The following is a 16,057-nucleotide window of genomic DNA, read 5'->3' on the forward strand; positions in this document are numbered from 1 at the left end:
ATTGAACCTTTTAGCTTGCATCTGAAGAAAAGCTGCAGGGGAATGAAAACAGAACCAGAGAGGAAATGTGACACAGAAGAGAATGAGAAAGAGAAGAGAAGAGTGTCAGCGAGCCCCCCGCCCCCTATCCATTAACCTCCGCGTCAACCACTGTAATCATGAAATGTACAACTTGTCAGTGCACAATTAAGTTAACGCTCACTGGTGAAATGCACCTGTAACAATGGGTTAAACTGGCTAAAAACAGAGTTTATAGGGCCATTGATCCATTTTATGAAAACACATTCTTACTTACCTATATTGGTATTTAGCCATGCAGATAGTTTCAATTTAATTTAGCAAAGTTGTGAGATATCTGCCATCCTGAAACAATGGAAATAAGATAATTTCTGCTGAACACCATTTAAAAACTGGATTTGGCTGCAAATAACAATTATTTTCACTATCTAATAATCTGCAGGTTATTCTCTTGATATATTGATTGATTATGTAGTGAAAAATGCTCACTATAATTTCCCACAGATCAACAAGATAAGATTTAATGACTCAAAAATATGTAAAGAATGCAAAAAAAGAAAAGTTTCAGATCCTCACATGTGATAAACTGCAACTATGAACATTTGGCCTTTTTTATTTTTTATCAGAGACTTAACAAAAACAAATTGATCATCAAAATAGTTGCTGATTAATTGACTAATCTTTGCAGCTCTTGATCAAGACTCTACAAAGAGTTTAAAGCTACAATGGCATCTCAGTAACATGCAGATGTTTAGCAGGCCAACCTGCTGGTGTCGCTAGATGAACAGTCAGGGGATCACGAAAGCCAATTAGCATTCATCCTTCATTAACAATGAACGCATGTCTCAAATTACTTAAAGTACCAGTCCATCTGGTAAATGTTGAAATGTTTGGCTGGATAAGTGACAACTTTGACCTGCTGATTATGCCAGAGACCTTAAATAACTGTAGGAAATTCGAATTTCATGGCAATTCATCAATTCATCTAGATAGTTAATCACCACTGTTGCATTGGGTGGGCAGCAGAAAACTTGGAAAAATAAAACTATATGCATGGTTTGATTCCACGTAAGTGAGAAAATTTGACAACAGAGCAGGACTGGCACCAGGGTGATGTAATATTCTACAAATTTAAGTTATACTGTTGAATTACATCATGACACGTAATCAAGGCCTATAAGTCATAATCATTCATGTAACCTGACTGAGTTCAACTTTGACAAAGTCTGTTTATGTCCACCTCGACCCTGTCAGGAGCCGTGCTTACATAAGTGGAGTCATATAAACGCAAGAACCAAAGTCCTATTGAGCTCCATAAATTTAGCTCCAGTAGTGGCCTGCATGTGCCAGTGATCAAACTCTACCTTGAATAATGCTGCTATAAAAAGGAAAGTATGACTAGACAAAAAGAAAAATAATCAGCGTAGAATGGGATCCAAATCGATTGTTTTTAATCACTCAAACCCTCCGAAACCCTTTTACATCAATCAGCTGCCTAAATCATCACCCTCAGCGACAAACTCTTGGCACTAGCGAGCGACCTCCTTCATGTGCAGCCCTGTGACTGGTGGGTTGTCCCGTCAATCACAGGGGTAATGGGCTGTGAACAGCCTTGCAGTGTTTGGATTGGAGGGCTGTTGGATGGGGTGCCAACCCAAACAGCCAGCGCCGGACTCGGTGGAACAGTCGGCCAACTCCCTTACGCCACTGCCATACTTCATGCTGTCCACACAGCTCGGTCACACACACTAAACTATACACACTTACCATGGTCAGGCCCACTTACAGCTCTCACAAACAGGGTGTAAAACCTATGGATGGGCTACAATGGCTTTTCTCATATATTATATTATTTTAACCTTCTGTTTTTAATTGATCATAATCCCAATTCTGTTCTTTCTACTTCACTGAGATCCTGAACTCTCATTGTTTTCACTCTCTACTTCCTGTTACAAACTGTTTGTGATTGAATCTGTAGGCAGTTCATGAAATATTTTGTATTTGATGCTAATAGAAACCAGGGTCGATAGGTCTTTCCAGGATAAAATCTCCCAGGATCAACAACAATCAATCAAGCCTACAGCTGCTCAAATGTGGAGATTTGCAGTTTTTTTCTGTTTCATATCATTGGAAATTAAACATCTTTGTGTTTTGGACTGTTGGTTGGAAAATCAAGCAATTTGAAAATGTAATGCAATTGAGCTTTTTCACTATTTGTTGACATTTATAGACTAAATTAAGACAGAAAACATAGCCAGCACATTCATCAATAACAAAAATAATTGTTAATTGACAAATAATGTGTTTTACAGCAAAGTTAGAATATGTTTATGTTAAAATAGTTCTTTAAATAATCAGATACTGATACAGGTGTAATAGAAAACAGTTTTACTGACAAGTGCACAACAAAAACACCAAAGAAACAAGTGCTAAGAAGCAGAATGTAAAAAATATTTCAAAGAGTTACCTTCAATTTCAAATTTCTGCATAATTTCACACCTGTAACTTGCACCATAACTGCGTATCACTTAGCAGCTACATGTGTGCAAGATAACACTGCATACAGTACATAAAAGTAGTTTTGTAATGTCTTTTCTACACCAGAGGTGTTTCAGCCACGTTTTTCAACTGTCCATTACACATTTTAATCAATACAACTGTCTCTGCAGGTCGTGTAACAGCTTATGTTTTAATCTTGTTATGCATGCCAGCCAGGCTGACGCCATTATGCTTTTTTGGCAAGACATCAGACAGTTTGGAAGATGTTTTAATATCTGGCAAATCTTGTTGGTATCAAACAATATTAAACTGAACTGGGGATTTTCCTACAACGTTTGTGATCATTTGACTTAAATTTCTTGCCCTACTGGACTCTCTACAAATATACCACATCTACAGATGTGAGTAAAAAGTTATCGTGACTGATAATGGGAAAATGGCAAAAAAAAAAAAAAGGCCAAACAAACCACAAGTGAGGTCCTACCCCTCATATTCATCCTTCATTTTCACACCTCATCCCTCCAATCAGTGAGGTCGACCATCAGCAGAGTCAGCAGTGATAATCTCCTCATCTGTCAACGCTGTTGACAGACGGAAGTCTGTCTGTGCAGCGAGGGGAGCACACGAGGGCAGCAGACAGCCGGACTGTGGCCTCTGCTGAGCTCAGCGATGCTCTCGATGATCATAACACACTCCTCTTTTCTGCACTTTGTTTGAATGCTCTACATACAGACCCAACGGACGTTACCCCTTTGTAATGTCTACGTTCCATCAGACCAGTTTTTCTTTCTCTTAGTAGACAGTCCCTCTCTCTCTCTTTCATCGCACACATCAGACAGAGGGTGAGATCACAGTGACCTATAGATCACTGCTGATGTTATCTCTGCCTCCCATGAGGCCTTTCACTTGGTCTCTTCTACTGCAGTGAGCGAGACCCCCACATCCTGACCAAACCATACCAGCAGAACCAGCAAACCAAGCGGGAGCCCGGATTCTTTTGTCGGCCCCGCAACTCGCACCAGGCCAGGAACTCGCCGTCACAGTGAAGATTTATGGAGCCCCGGCCGCCCAGGGGCAGGGTAACCCCCCCCACCCTGCTATACAGCCAGGAGGAGCTCCTCTTTAAACAATAACATCCATGTCGGCTAGGTCTCCTCGGGGGGCGGAGGACAGCGGAGGAGAGCAGAGGAGTGCTGATCTGCTGAGCACATCTGTTTGTCTTAACAACTGCTGCTGTCTGCGGGGCTACAGGAGCTGGGAGGGGTGCGGACACATCAGCAAACAGATATACAGGATAAGGTGCTACCAATGCAAAAATATATTGCATGTGTAAACTATTTATTAAAATGTCTGTCAATATACCTTTTTTCTACTCTGATTTTTGTAGCAATGTGCTTTTTTCTTTAGTTACCTTGATCCATCTACACAGTTTTTACAAACCTCCTCTCAGCACATGTTTTCATGAGCTTTTATATTGCCTGTAAATGAGCAAAACAAAAACTACAGAACTAACTAAAGAAAATCTGACAATTTGTGAATTAAATAGTGAAAGACATTTGAAATGGGCAGCAATGACGTTACCAACCAACATTCACGTCCCATAATACAACAAACTTCTACATTATTTTCCAAAGTGTGCATTAACAAACGTAATTGCTGCCTGGATTATGTTCACAGATGTTGATTCAAATGAATGAAGTGCTACATTTATGTAGCTGCACTGAAGTTGGAGGGAGGAGGTCTGGGTGGATGGTGCACACACACGAGACGCAGCACCTTGACACCGAGGGGACTGAGGTTTGCAAATGTTAAACACGTCATGTCTAGTGCTTCAACTCACTGCAGAGGGTTTTTTTTGTGTTGAACCAAGATCACAATTAATGTGAACCAAGTGCTACCAGCGTACAAACATAACCACAAAAAAATGAATAATGCTGTAAGCTAGTCTGGCAAAAAATAAATGAAGTATGTTGTCACTTCACACTACCTACCTATCTGACCATCACATTATTACTTTTCCATATTGTCCAAATGACTAACTGTTTCCACTGGATTTTCATCTCTAACTAATCCCTTTGCGGTGTGGAAACATTTGAACATTTCACTGCTATCACACTTTAACCACATTAATAATAACATGTAAATAGTTTAATTCTGAAACACAGCTGTCTCTCTCTCTCTCTGTCTCTCTCTCTCTCTCTCGCTGGTGGATGTGAGAAACTCATTCTATGTGATAAGAATACATGTTGCTCATGGCAAACACTTAACACTTGTTTTTTAACATTTTAAACATTATCTGTTTGGGGATCAGACAAGACATTTCACGTTGACAGTTGATGATGAGTCTTTACTCAACTCAGTCAGGACCAAAGGTAACACATGAAACAATGAGGATTTGCAGGTCAAACGGGCATCGCAGGTGATAATCTTGAAAGGAATGATTAGAGAGGGCAGGACAACTAATGGCAGGAGGAGAATAACTGAGACCAAGCTCACAACTTTAAACTGCTATAAAACAATCTTACATGTCACACTGTGTAAGATGAGTCCAACAAAGTCTTGGTTGCAATCTGTAACAGACTGTAACGGATTCATTTTGAGGCTATTGTGTGATAAATGTCTAGAGAATCGTAGCACTACAATATAAATAGACGAAAACGTCTTGTCAACTAACAGCATCCATCAGCATCATGCTCATATGTTTAAAGAAATAAACAATATACAGGCTTTGGCTATCTATGTTTCACAAAAACCTTGAATAACTTGCAGCGAGGGGAAAGAAGTCAATGTTAAACGTTGATTTTGAAAATTGGGTTTGCGATAAATACATGCAGATAAATATTGTAGCAGTATATTATGTTAGCTCGCCAGTGTCTTCTGTGTCATTTCATGTCGTGTTTTAATTGGCTGGTTTATAAACATGGATTACAGCTGAAGTCATATTGTGGGATGTTTTGACTGAGCTTGTCTTGAGCCACTGGAGCTCTCAACATCAGTAATCTCATAGAGTTTGTTTTCACAGCAACAGTTGGCGCTTTCCAGAAAGCTGATTTCTTAACTGTCATGTAAACAAGAAGCCTGGTTTCTATAATCAGGGTGGGGGGCTAAAGAAATCTGTTTTACCCAGGAACATTTCTCCTGAAAAATGCAGATTTTTCTGTCATGTGTACATGTAACTGGGTTTCTAATCAGCTTTTTACAAATATACATGTGTATGATGATAGACTGAAGACAGACACAGAGCGATGCGTCCCAGCCAAACCTGAAACTAACAAGTAGCCAGCAGAAGTGTAAATTAGTCCATTTTCACCACTGAGACACTTTTGCACTGTGAAAAGCTCCACAGAGGTATGTCCTCCTCTCACGGCACAGTCAGGCTGCTCTGACACAGAAATTACAAAAAAGGTCAGGGAGCGCAACAGCTAGTTCCCATCCAACCTGGTCTCTCTGAGTAATCTGGTTACTTTAATGATTTAACACATTGATAGTATGATGTGAGACCAGCTTTGTGATTTCATGACATTTCTCTCACTAGTGCACAGTGAAGTGAGCTCTGAAGTATTGAATAATAATAACAAATATCAATTATTCATTAATTTTTTTGTGACTTTCTTTGGATAAACACTGTTGTGGGAGTTGTGACTGTTTTTTGTGTGACTTTCATCAAGCATTGATAATGAGCTGATCATGATCAGGTACCGACTGTTGCCAGAAAACGTCAGCATGATGATGACTAAATTGGTGTCTATATATGTCTTGCTGTAGTTCTGACGAGGTTAAAATGTTATTTAGTCAGAAATAAAAAGACTTTTGGAGCTATAATCCAGTGTGGTTTTCCTTCATTTCATTTGTTGTCTTGCAACTGACCTTAAACTATGGGTGTGCACACACTATCTCGCTTCTCTGATTGGAAGTTTCCATTAAATGGGAACACCCTGGAAAATCTGTTGCTTCTTAGAAAATAATACATCTTCAGTGGAAGCTTCACCAATTTTCTGCCCTATCAGATCAAACTGTCTTTCTTTCCTGCACCAACTGATTGCTTTACTCTTAATCTGATTCCCTCACTGTCATTCATCAGCAATAAATACATCATATTACCATTGCACAAGACCTTAAAGTGATGCTCTGATGTTTCTGAGCTATAAGTGTAACACAGATCAGCAGCAACTGTGGTGTGGTGAGACATCTGCAGCGTAACTCCATTACCTCACATATAATCAAAGTATGGACAGCTGACTGGCTGATTAATGGCTTCAGCCTGGCTGGCATGCCTGGATATAGATGCTGCCTGAGAGCAGAGCTGCTATTAGTGGCAATTGCGATATAAGGTTAGAATAAACAGAATCAACAGGCCTGTCAACAACATGGCCGCATCCGAACCAAGCCGGCCTCCCAGTCACCCAAAGCCATCTGGTTCCAGGCTGGTTCAGAATAGAAAAGTTATGAACACATATAGTCTGTCAGAGGGTGAATGAAGGCCGGAGGGGAAAAAGCAGGGGACACAATGTGGAGTGAATTGGAATTATTTTTCTATTCTTGTCAGTCAGCAGGTTACTGAAGCAATGTGTTTATAAAAAAGTGGCTTCAGTGGCTGTTAATACATAAACCAGTGGTCGAATCTCAAGCGAGGGTCATATTATTTCAGATATTAGAGGAGTGACTCTTTCTGGCAATCTGTCAGCAACATAAATCTTTCTTTTTCTTCTTCAAAAGCAAAATAAAACCACAAAGAGTGCAACAAATAAAACAATACGATTCAGACAGCAGACCTAAAGTTAGAGTATTTCAATTGGACCATGCACTGGTGATAAGAGTTGTACTGACAATATTGATATCAAGAGTAAAGATAAATAGAAAGTCTGTGTGTGCACAAAGGTCAATCAAATGTTTCAAACAACAGATTTGCCTCAACTCAAAATTCAACAACAGGCAGTTTGTCTGTGCAGAATCAAACCAAATGCCAAGCAAAGGCCACAAATACAGTGTAGTCACATGCTTTTGCTAATATTTCTGTCAATGGAGAAAACCTGAATTCCATCCAAGTCTAAATGCCTGCAGCACAGTTTCCTTTCAGTCCACTGCTATCTCCAAGATCACAGCGTCTGGCAGGAGTGAGGCCGAGCAGTAATGTCTCCTCAGTAACGATGGCATCAGCACAGACGACTGACTGCCTCTCGAAGTACTTTCCACTTAATTATCTTCGAGCTGTCCTTTTATGTGGAAGTCATGAAAGGGAAACTATGAAAAAACGACCATAAAACTGGCTAAACTGAAAATGATATTCTACACTGAGGAGCTCATATTTCCCAGAAGAGGATGTCACTCTTGCCTTTTTTTTCTTCTTTTTTTTGCAGTTTTCTATTGTAGTCTCTCCCTTATTACGCAATACTAAGATTTATAGCTCATATGTTGTGACACAATAGGATTATGGCTGTAGCGTTCCTGCTGTTTTGAGGCATAAATTGGACAGATTGTAAAACTGTTCCAAGGTATGAGCGCAATAAAACAAGCCAGCGCTCCTAAAGCATTGTTACATGACAATTTGAAACTCATTAAATTGTATTCTTCATGCTGAAAAACACTTTACCCACAACCTACATCTTCCTCATTCTTTTGTGTTTCATTATAGGCAACTTCCATCCCACATTTAGGATTGTTTTGTTTGAACTTTGCTCTGAAAAGAGCCGGAGGTCAAACTCTGGTTGACCGAGATGACCCCAGCTGACCAGAGTGAGGAGCGAGGACCGTGCTGGCCCTGTCCTGCGGTCAGAGAGAGCTGCTTCCCCTTGGTAACAAGGGGAAAAGCTTATATCCTGAGCGAGCGCTGCGGCTGCTCAGCACCAGACAATTATCTGCGACCCCACAATGTTCCATAATAACAACCCAAACAGGCTGGAAGAAGAGGAAATGAGAGTAAGTGGAAAGTTTTTTTTTTCTTTTCTTCGAGACATAAAAATGATTCTGCAGTTCAAAAATAAAAGAATTCCGACCGAATAAACCGAGCAGTTATGTGATACTGCGGGCGTCATCGCTCTGAATCGACAGACCATGAGGGCAACAGCAGGAGCACTCTTCATAAAATTCTCCTTTCAGGTTTCACTGAATATCACTCAGCACACAGATTACCATATTGAAAAAAAGTACGATCACGCAGATGGGTCATCAACCCTGCAAACATCAACCTGGTTTCCTAGATCAGTGGTTTCCAAAGTGAGGTCCGAGGTCCCCAAAGGGTCCTTGAAGCAGTTCCAGAGGGTCCACAGCAAAAAAGGGAATCATTTATTTTCACTATAATTCCATTTATAGGTAACACAATGACAGAATGTGTGACTATTTCAGTCATTTGTTTCATATAATTTCTGTAATAAAACATCTAAAAGCAAACATCTGTTCAGATGGGGGACCCTGGGACCAAATCAAATCACATGTGGGTCCGTGGTCTAATTTAAATCAGTTTAGAGTACGTGATGTGAAAAAAGTTGGGGAACCACTGTCCTAAATAATCAACACAAGTCTGGAGCTTTGTTTACATGATTCACAGTCAGTTTAGGGACACTGAGGGTTAACTTGATATTCTTCCAATTATAGATTACAAAGCATGATGCACGCCAGTTTGCTGCCATGGCAACATTCCAGGTTTTATTTGCCAACTCAGCTGTGGATATCATTGGCTTGAACTGTGACCAATACATCCGATATAAACTTTCAACCTTTATTTACTCAAGAAATGGGCCTCGTGCAAGAACCATTCATACAAACAGATTTGTTCCAGATGCACATATGAATGATTTGAGAAAATCTGTGGCATTCATCAATTTTCTACTTTGAATTTTCTCTTAGGTACGAATTCAATTTACGAGTGGTCCAGACCTGTCGCACGAGTCATGAACAGCTAGATATTCACGTCTTACACATAAAGAAGCATGTGTTAATATGAATGATTTTGGAGTTTAAATATAATACCAAAATCAACTAAAATAACTAAAAACAAACTTAATGCAAAAATAATATTCTGTTCACCATATTATCATCATCGTGGCTGCCAATTTACTGAGAGATTTTTCAGATTTTATGATTTTTATTAGCATATTTTGGCACAGCAGCTTCTACACTTCAGTAGTTAGTGTATACAGCTGCTAAGGATCTCTGTCCAGTATCATCATCAGCGTAACTTCACCTTATGTAGGCAATAATATCCTCTCCTATAATATCTCTGTGACTGCCATATGACCGCCTCTCTAATTTAGCCTTATATGGCAGTTTTTAGAAACACTGAATATGCTAAAGATCAAATCTGATGAACTTGCACCACTTCATCAACAGTTGACATTCATCAAGCTGACCAGAGTGATTTACGAAGAAAGTGCCAACATACACACACACAAACACAAATATGACAATAATATCGCTCCACATATCCTATTCCGTGTTAGTGGAAACTAAAAATACCCCCAGTGCGTGTTAAAAGCATATTGGTGCGACTTAGTAAAAATGACCACCAGTGTCAAACTCTACCAAAACAGTCCTGAGGCAATGTTCTCAGTTCCCTCAAAATCATGTCGGGCAGTTCTTGGCGAGCTGCGGCAGACGGTTTAAAAACACAAGCTTCTGTTTAGCCAGATTCAACATCAACACAGCGGCAGTGCACTTTCATCCAAAACTATGCGGACTAGACGGCGGGAAGCTTTAAGTGCCACTGACACAAATAAACACCAGTTCAGGCCACAAATAAATACCTCTCTTCCGGTGTGCTGTGTGGCAGCAGAGCATCTGGCACGTGCATCAGTGAGCAAACACACATGGAAAGAGCTGGAGTTTTTTAACGATGTCCAGCCACTACACTACTGTAGAAATACTGTATCCGGTATATATTTTTTATGCCTGTTTTTTATAGTGATGCTGCAAGACATTGCTGCTTCAGAGCCATGACTATATACAGCTTGTTGCTGTGACAGCTTCGGGTTAAGACCACAGCCCTCGGGAGACCACGGCCTCTAACATCTGCACAGCTCTAAACCAGCTGGATGTAACTCAAAAATAATTGCTTCCTCTGCAGCATCCAGGAAAGCATGATGTGTGTGCTATCTTCATGACTCCTCCCTGCAGTGATGGCAAATACTGTAGATGGCAGCTAAAAACTTTGTAGTTTTATGTTAGTATTATCTAAGGGATACGTGAAAGGGGAGTTTGTTAGGTAGTTGGGTAGTGAAGTTTAATATGTTTTCACAACTGGATGATATTTGCAAAGTAATCTAACATTCATTATACTATGAACACAAACACAACACTACATGCTCCATCATTATTTTTGGAGTTTGAATGTTATGAAGCTCAATGTTGAGGCAGCAATACTGATAACTGTTTCAGAACTACTAACCAATAATGTTGTTATCTTTGAGCATGAAGAATAAGACTTAAGCATATTTTTAGGAAAGTATGACTTGGTTTTGAAACATATGGTCAGGGTATAAAAGAATTATGCTACAGGCATAGTTTGAAAAGTGGTTAATATTCAAATCCATTTTAACCACCATGAAAACCACAGCTGCCGTGCACTGCAAACGAGCAAACTTCAAAGTTCTTGCATCCACCTTTTAAGCCCAGAGTGAGGTGAGCGCTTTTGACAATTATGTTAAAAAAAATGTTCTCCTGTGCACGCTTTCTATGCTTTCACTTAAAAAATAATCAATGTAGTGCATTCTTGCTATTATGTAATACACAGTGTGCAGAAACCACACAGCAGTGCTTAGCAACAAAACGACTGCCAAAAAAATAAAGATGAATATTGCAGAAGAAAAAAAAAAGTTTTAATAAGCTACGCTCCATAGCTCTGAATCCATTTTTTTTTAAGTGAGCTGTGGACATCATTGTGAGTCTGGTTTTGGTACCGTGAGCAAAGCGGTGGACCCAGTAGTAGCAGAAGTCCACTCCCAGGAAGGTCAACCACCAGGTCCAGGCAGAGTCCCAGGGCAGCTCCACCAGGCGATACCGGTCCCACACATACACGTAACCGGCCAGCTCACAGCCCCTCATAAACAACCTGAAGCAGAGCGGTCAGAGGTCAATGTCAGTATCACAGTATACACAATATGTTACAGTGCATGTGTTGTACAGTATGGAGTTCATGTGTCCATATTGTGCAGACACAAAAACACTGTTGGTCTTGCTTCATGTGTGAATCTCTAACAAAAACTCCACATGGATATTGTATGGCACCTATTTGTTCCTTTATACACAGTATATAGGATCAAATATCAAAATTCAAAGCTCCAAGCATCAAGGATTGTCAAACGTAGTCATGAGACCACATTGGCGAGATGCCCTGTCAATCTTTTTAGCTGTTTTCCATTTCAAAAAGCGACGTCTGTGGATGACAGCAGTGCAGCAAGAGATTTTGCCTTTTTTTAACCATTTTTTTAGGATACAACCCTTGAATCTTTTGTGGTCTTTACAATCCCAAAAATCCACTGCATGTGGTTTTTAGGGGTAATGATGATCTTCTGTGAATCCTTGTTGCTCACGTCACATTTTCACCTTAAAGAGCCCCTCCAGGCATGTTGTAAAATATATAAAACTAAGTGAGATAATCATGTGTGTCTGTGGCTTTTTCCATAAAGAAAAGTTCAATTACCTCTTTAAAATCCTTAAAATATCTACCCTGTGTAAAAATCCATAATCTATAAATACATAACTATTTTAATTTTAGAAGATTAACTGCTGGACGGAATATGTTTCCTACTTCACTGAAAAATCCACTCATTCAGACTATGAGCACTGGAGGCTTCAAGTTTCCACATTAACTTTGTGTATGTTGCATACCGGACCACGATTGGCTCCAAACTAGTTGTGATGTCACTAATCATGCTCGTAGGTATACATGTTAAGCTGAGATTTAAGGTGAGCACAGAAAAACTTCCCCTAAACTTTGCACATACATCATTCTGCACAAATCTCCACCTTTTTGAGTGGAGGGGGACTTTAATGAACATGCCCCTTCCCATCAAAATGTGGCACTTTATCCATGACTAACACAAATATAAGACAATATGCATAGTGTTGAAAATGTCCAGTAATGAAGAGAGATAACAGTTTTTTTTCCCTGGTTAAACATGCAGCACTATAATCCTGTTATATCATACAGTATGACCCATGACACTCACATCGGGAGTCTGGAGACCATCCCAGCACTTATGGAGGTGAGTCCATCACCAATCTTGACCACAGAGCCTCCTGTCTTCAGCACGCCCACCACCAGCTCCAGCACCATCAGCCCTATAAAGAAAGGAGTGGCCTGCACACACACACAAACACAGACACACACACACAGAGAGGGAATCATGATTCAGCACTGTTACAAACTGAGAAAACAAGATGGTTTCAAGTCCACTGTTGCTTTTAGCAGTTGTGTAGAGCATGAATATTTGTTTTGGCAGATGAGCTAAAGGCTTTCTGGGCTTTCATGTCTTGTGATCCGTGATGTTTGTTTCACTGTGCGAGACTGGAGCAGCAGGACTAAAGCCACAATTTACTGGCAGACTGGAGAGCATTTGTCAACGATACATCTGCTCTGAAGGTGGAAATCACCTCATTAGTTGAGTTAAACATTGGTGACTGGAGCTAACAAACCAAAACTGAATTTTTTTGCCAATGTCAGGCTAAAGCCAAGTAAAATTAACCAAGGATTAAGGGAAGAAGAAACTAACAGAAATACATTTTGACATCCACTGACAAAATCATTAAGTTAGTTGGTCTAACAAGCTGACCTTTAGCTAGCTGATCTTTCAAGAATGAATAGGTCATTTATATTGCTGGTCAGGTTGTCGCTATCTTCAGGGGCTACATAACATGTTGCTGTCTTGTAACTGCTGAACTGCTGACACAGACATTTTCATTATTATAACTCTACCATTACGCAATGTAGGGTTCACAACAGCCAGCAGTAAAGGCTTAGTCTCCTCTAGCCTATATTATCCACCGCCCCTAGGTTTTTTCTTCCAGTTTGAAACAGTAGATGGCTCTTAATACTACAATACCCATGAGCCTCAGCTGCTGTTGCTACTGAGAAGAAGCCAGTCGGAGGTGTGAATCAGAATTTGCAAATTCAGATTGCTTTCTCGACGCATTTGGCTGGAAAATGATCCAACACTTAGCTACTCTTTATCTAAGGTAAACTGATTTAAACTGCTGAATGTATTTTAAGGTTTCATCAGAGTGGAGTATTTGATTTGAAGTTGAAGCATTTTAAGCTCATGATTGGACGTTTCTTAATTAAATGCACCTCAGGTGTTGTAGCTACCTTCTCTTTGCATGTTTTGTTTTATAGACAGGCTTATGTGCAAAATCTCTTTTGCCAATTGCCACTTTGCAATTCAGCTGCATGTGTGAGAATTTGAACTTTAATGCTGCAAATCAACAGTTCTTGAGGCTTAGTTTCAAAGTGGGTACAACAATAAAGGATAAATGTTTTACAAGACCTTCAAGCCGCAGCACATTTTGAGGCAGCATTTCCCAGTAAGGCAGTAACCACTGGTTCCCACCAGTTCTGGGGATGATTTTATTTGGTAATTTTACTGGTAACTAGGATCAATTCATTAGTCGATAAACAGAAACCTAAACAGCAACTGCTTTGATAATCATATAATCGTTTTTTTAACCTAAATATTTGCTACTTTTACATCTCGAATGTGATAATTTAATGCTTCTCTTTGCCATACATGATAGTAAACATCACTTCTGACTCTGGGAAATTACAACAGGCATGTTCATTATTTGCTGACATTTTAAAGACAAAGCAATAAATGAAATTGATTAATCCACAAAATAATATGTAGATTAATCGATGATGAAAGTTGTTGGCACCCTAAAAATAACAAACACCAGTTTCACACGTATGCTGCAGTGATATATGGCTCACATATGTGTGGTCTGTCAACACACACAAAGATGTTTTTCATTTCAATTAGCAGCTGGTTTTTGCACGACATGCCACAAGAATTTCCTTTTAATAGGACCAACAAAAATTAACACTTAAAATTATACTTTCTTACAGTTTTAAAAGAATGGATTACATTTTGTTACTAGTCGTGACAAAACAAATGGTGAGCACTAACCAAACAGTCCATGCCTCTGTTTTCTAACTGTGCTGGAAACATGTAATAACCTCTTAATAGGTTTGTCAAACATGGAACAAATTAGTGAGGGACGGGGTTAGCAAACGGGTCACGACTGTGACTTGAGCGGCGTGTCAGCCCTGCTGGTTAGCTTTAGCTTGAAGGCACTCATTGACCAAGTGACTGCAGTCGTAACCGGGACACATGGCCCCGCCAAGAGCGAGGAATGAAGGGTGTGACGAGACCACAGAGGAGCACATCTGCAGGTGGGGAGGGAGGAAGTGTGTGTGTGTGTGTGTGTGTGTGTGTGTTTGTATTCATGTGTGGATGGAAGTGAGAGTGAGCGTGCATACATGTGTGTGCATTTCCACATGTGAATGCTCACACTTGTGCATGCAGGTGTGCAATGTGTGTGTGAGTGAGTGTGTGTGTGTGTGTGTGCACAAGCAAGAGGCAAGAGCACCTCAAGGGACCAGCGATCACACGCAACGCTCCAACATCTGGCAGCAGACTGCAGAGCTGCAGCTAACAAATGGGCTCGCAGCGCAGGCAGACCTCCTCCAACCCCGCTGAGAGAGAGATTATCATTCTGGACACCGGCCTAAAACCTTCCCTCCTTTTTTTCTCTCCTGTCTAGCAGATAGTTTTACCTCTGCAGCCCTGCATTCTTGACAGCTCAGGACAAAATTATTCAGCAGGTCAAGTTGGTTCTCATGCTGTGCAAAAAAAAAGAAAACAGAGGGGAAAAAAAGCTTCTTTTTTCCTTCATTTCTTTTTTTGCTCCTTTTTCCATTGTTGAATTTTGATGTAATTTCCCACCATCGTTGCTTTTCTTCTGTTTCAGTGAGATATTTCAAAGTCCCTTTTTGATCTTGCTTGCACTAAAATGAAGTCTTTTCACAAATAAACTCAAAATCACACTAAAAGAAACCCAATTTTACACTGAAGCTAACTCACATCCTTTGTGGACTGTTTGTTGTGGCTTCTAATAATTTAATTTATTTTTTTCTGAATTTACATGGAACATGACATTTGTGGACCAGATGTGTGCATTTTCCCAAACTGCCTTTTTTTTTTTTAATAAGGTCACAGATGACTTATGTTGGCTGAAAACATGCAGGCTGACAATACACTTTTATCCCCACTGTCTAAAAAATTGTATGTTTCCTTTCAAAATCACTGGATAGCTGCGAGACCTGGCAACAACCCACAAAACCCATAAGTCAAAACAACTCCAAAATTAGAAGATTGTGTTTTGTTTTGTGTAATTAATCTGGCCTGTTGGGATCAGAGAATAACAGTTGTGCAGAATAATTAATGACACATCACTGAGTGTAAACAGTGCTGAGTCACAAACTGCTCACACACGCCTGTGCAAACTTTTATCACCATCAAGCCCTGCAGCAATAACAAATTTGTTTAATCAC

At 39.9% G+C, this 16,057-nt stretch overlaps 1 protein-coding gene across 1 annotated transcript in view; it reads right to left on the reverse strand.

Annotated features, from left to right (window-relative positions):
• The window catches only part of agmo (alkylglycerol monooxygenase), a 55,830-nt gene that overhangs the window by 35,188 nt on the left and 4,585 nt on the right, over positions 1-16,057 (reverse strand). Inside the window, exons 2-3 of the mRNA XM_062422307.1 lie at positions 12,681-12,811; positions 11,409-11,560 (exon numbers count right to left, since the gene is read on the reverse strand). Of these exons, the coding sequence (XP_062278291.1) occupies positions 11,409-11,560; positions 12,681-12,811 (283 nt within the window). The remainder of the gene's footprint in view (positions 1-11,408; positions 11,561-12,680; positions 12,812-16,057) is intronic.

Source organism: Scomber scombrus, chromosome 7, assembly GCF_963691925.1.
Source record: "Scomber scombrus chromosome 7, fScoSco1.1, whole genome shotgun sequence".
Classification (NCBI taxonomy): Eukaryota; Metazoa; Chordata; class Actinopteri; order Scombriformes; family Scombridae; genus Scomber; species Scomber scombrus.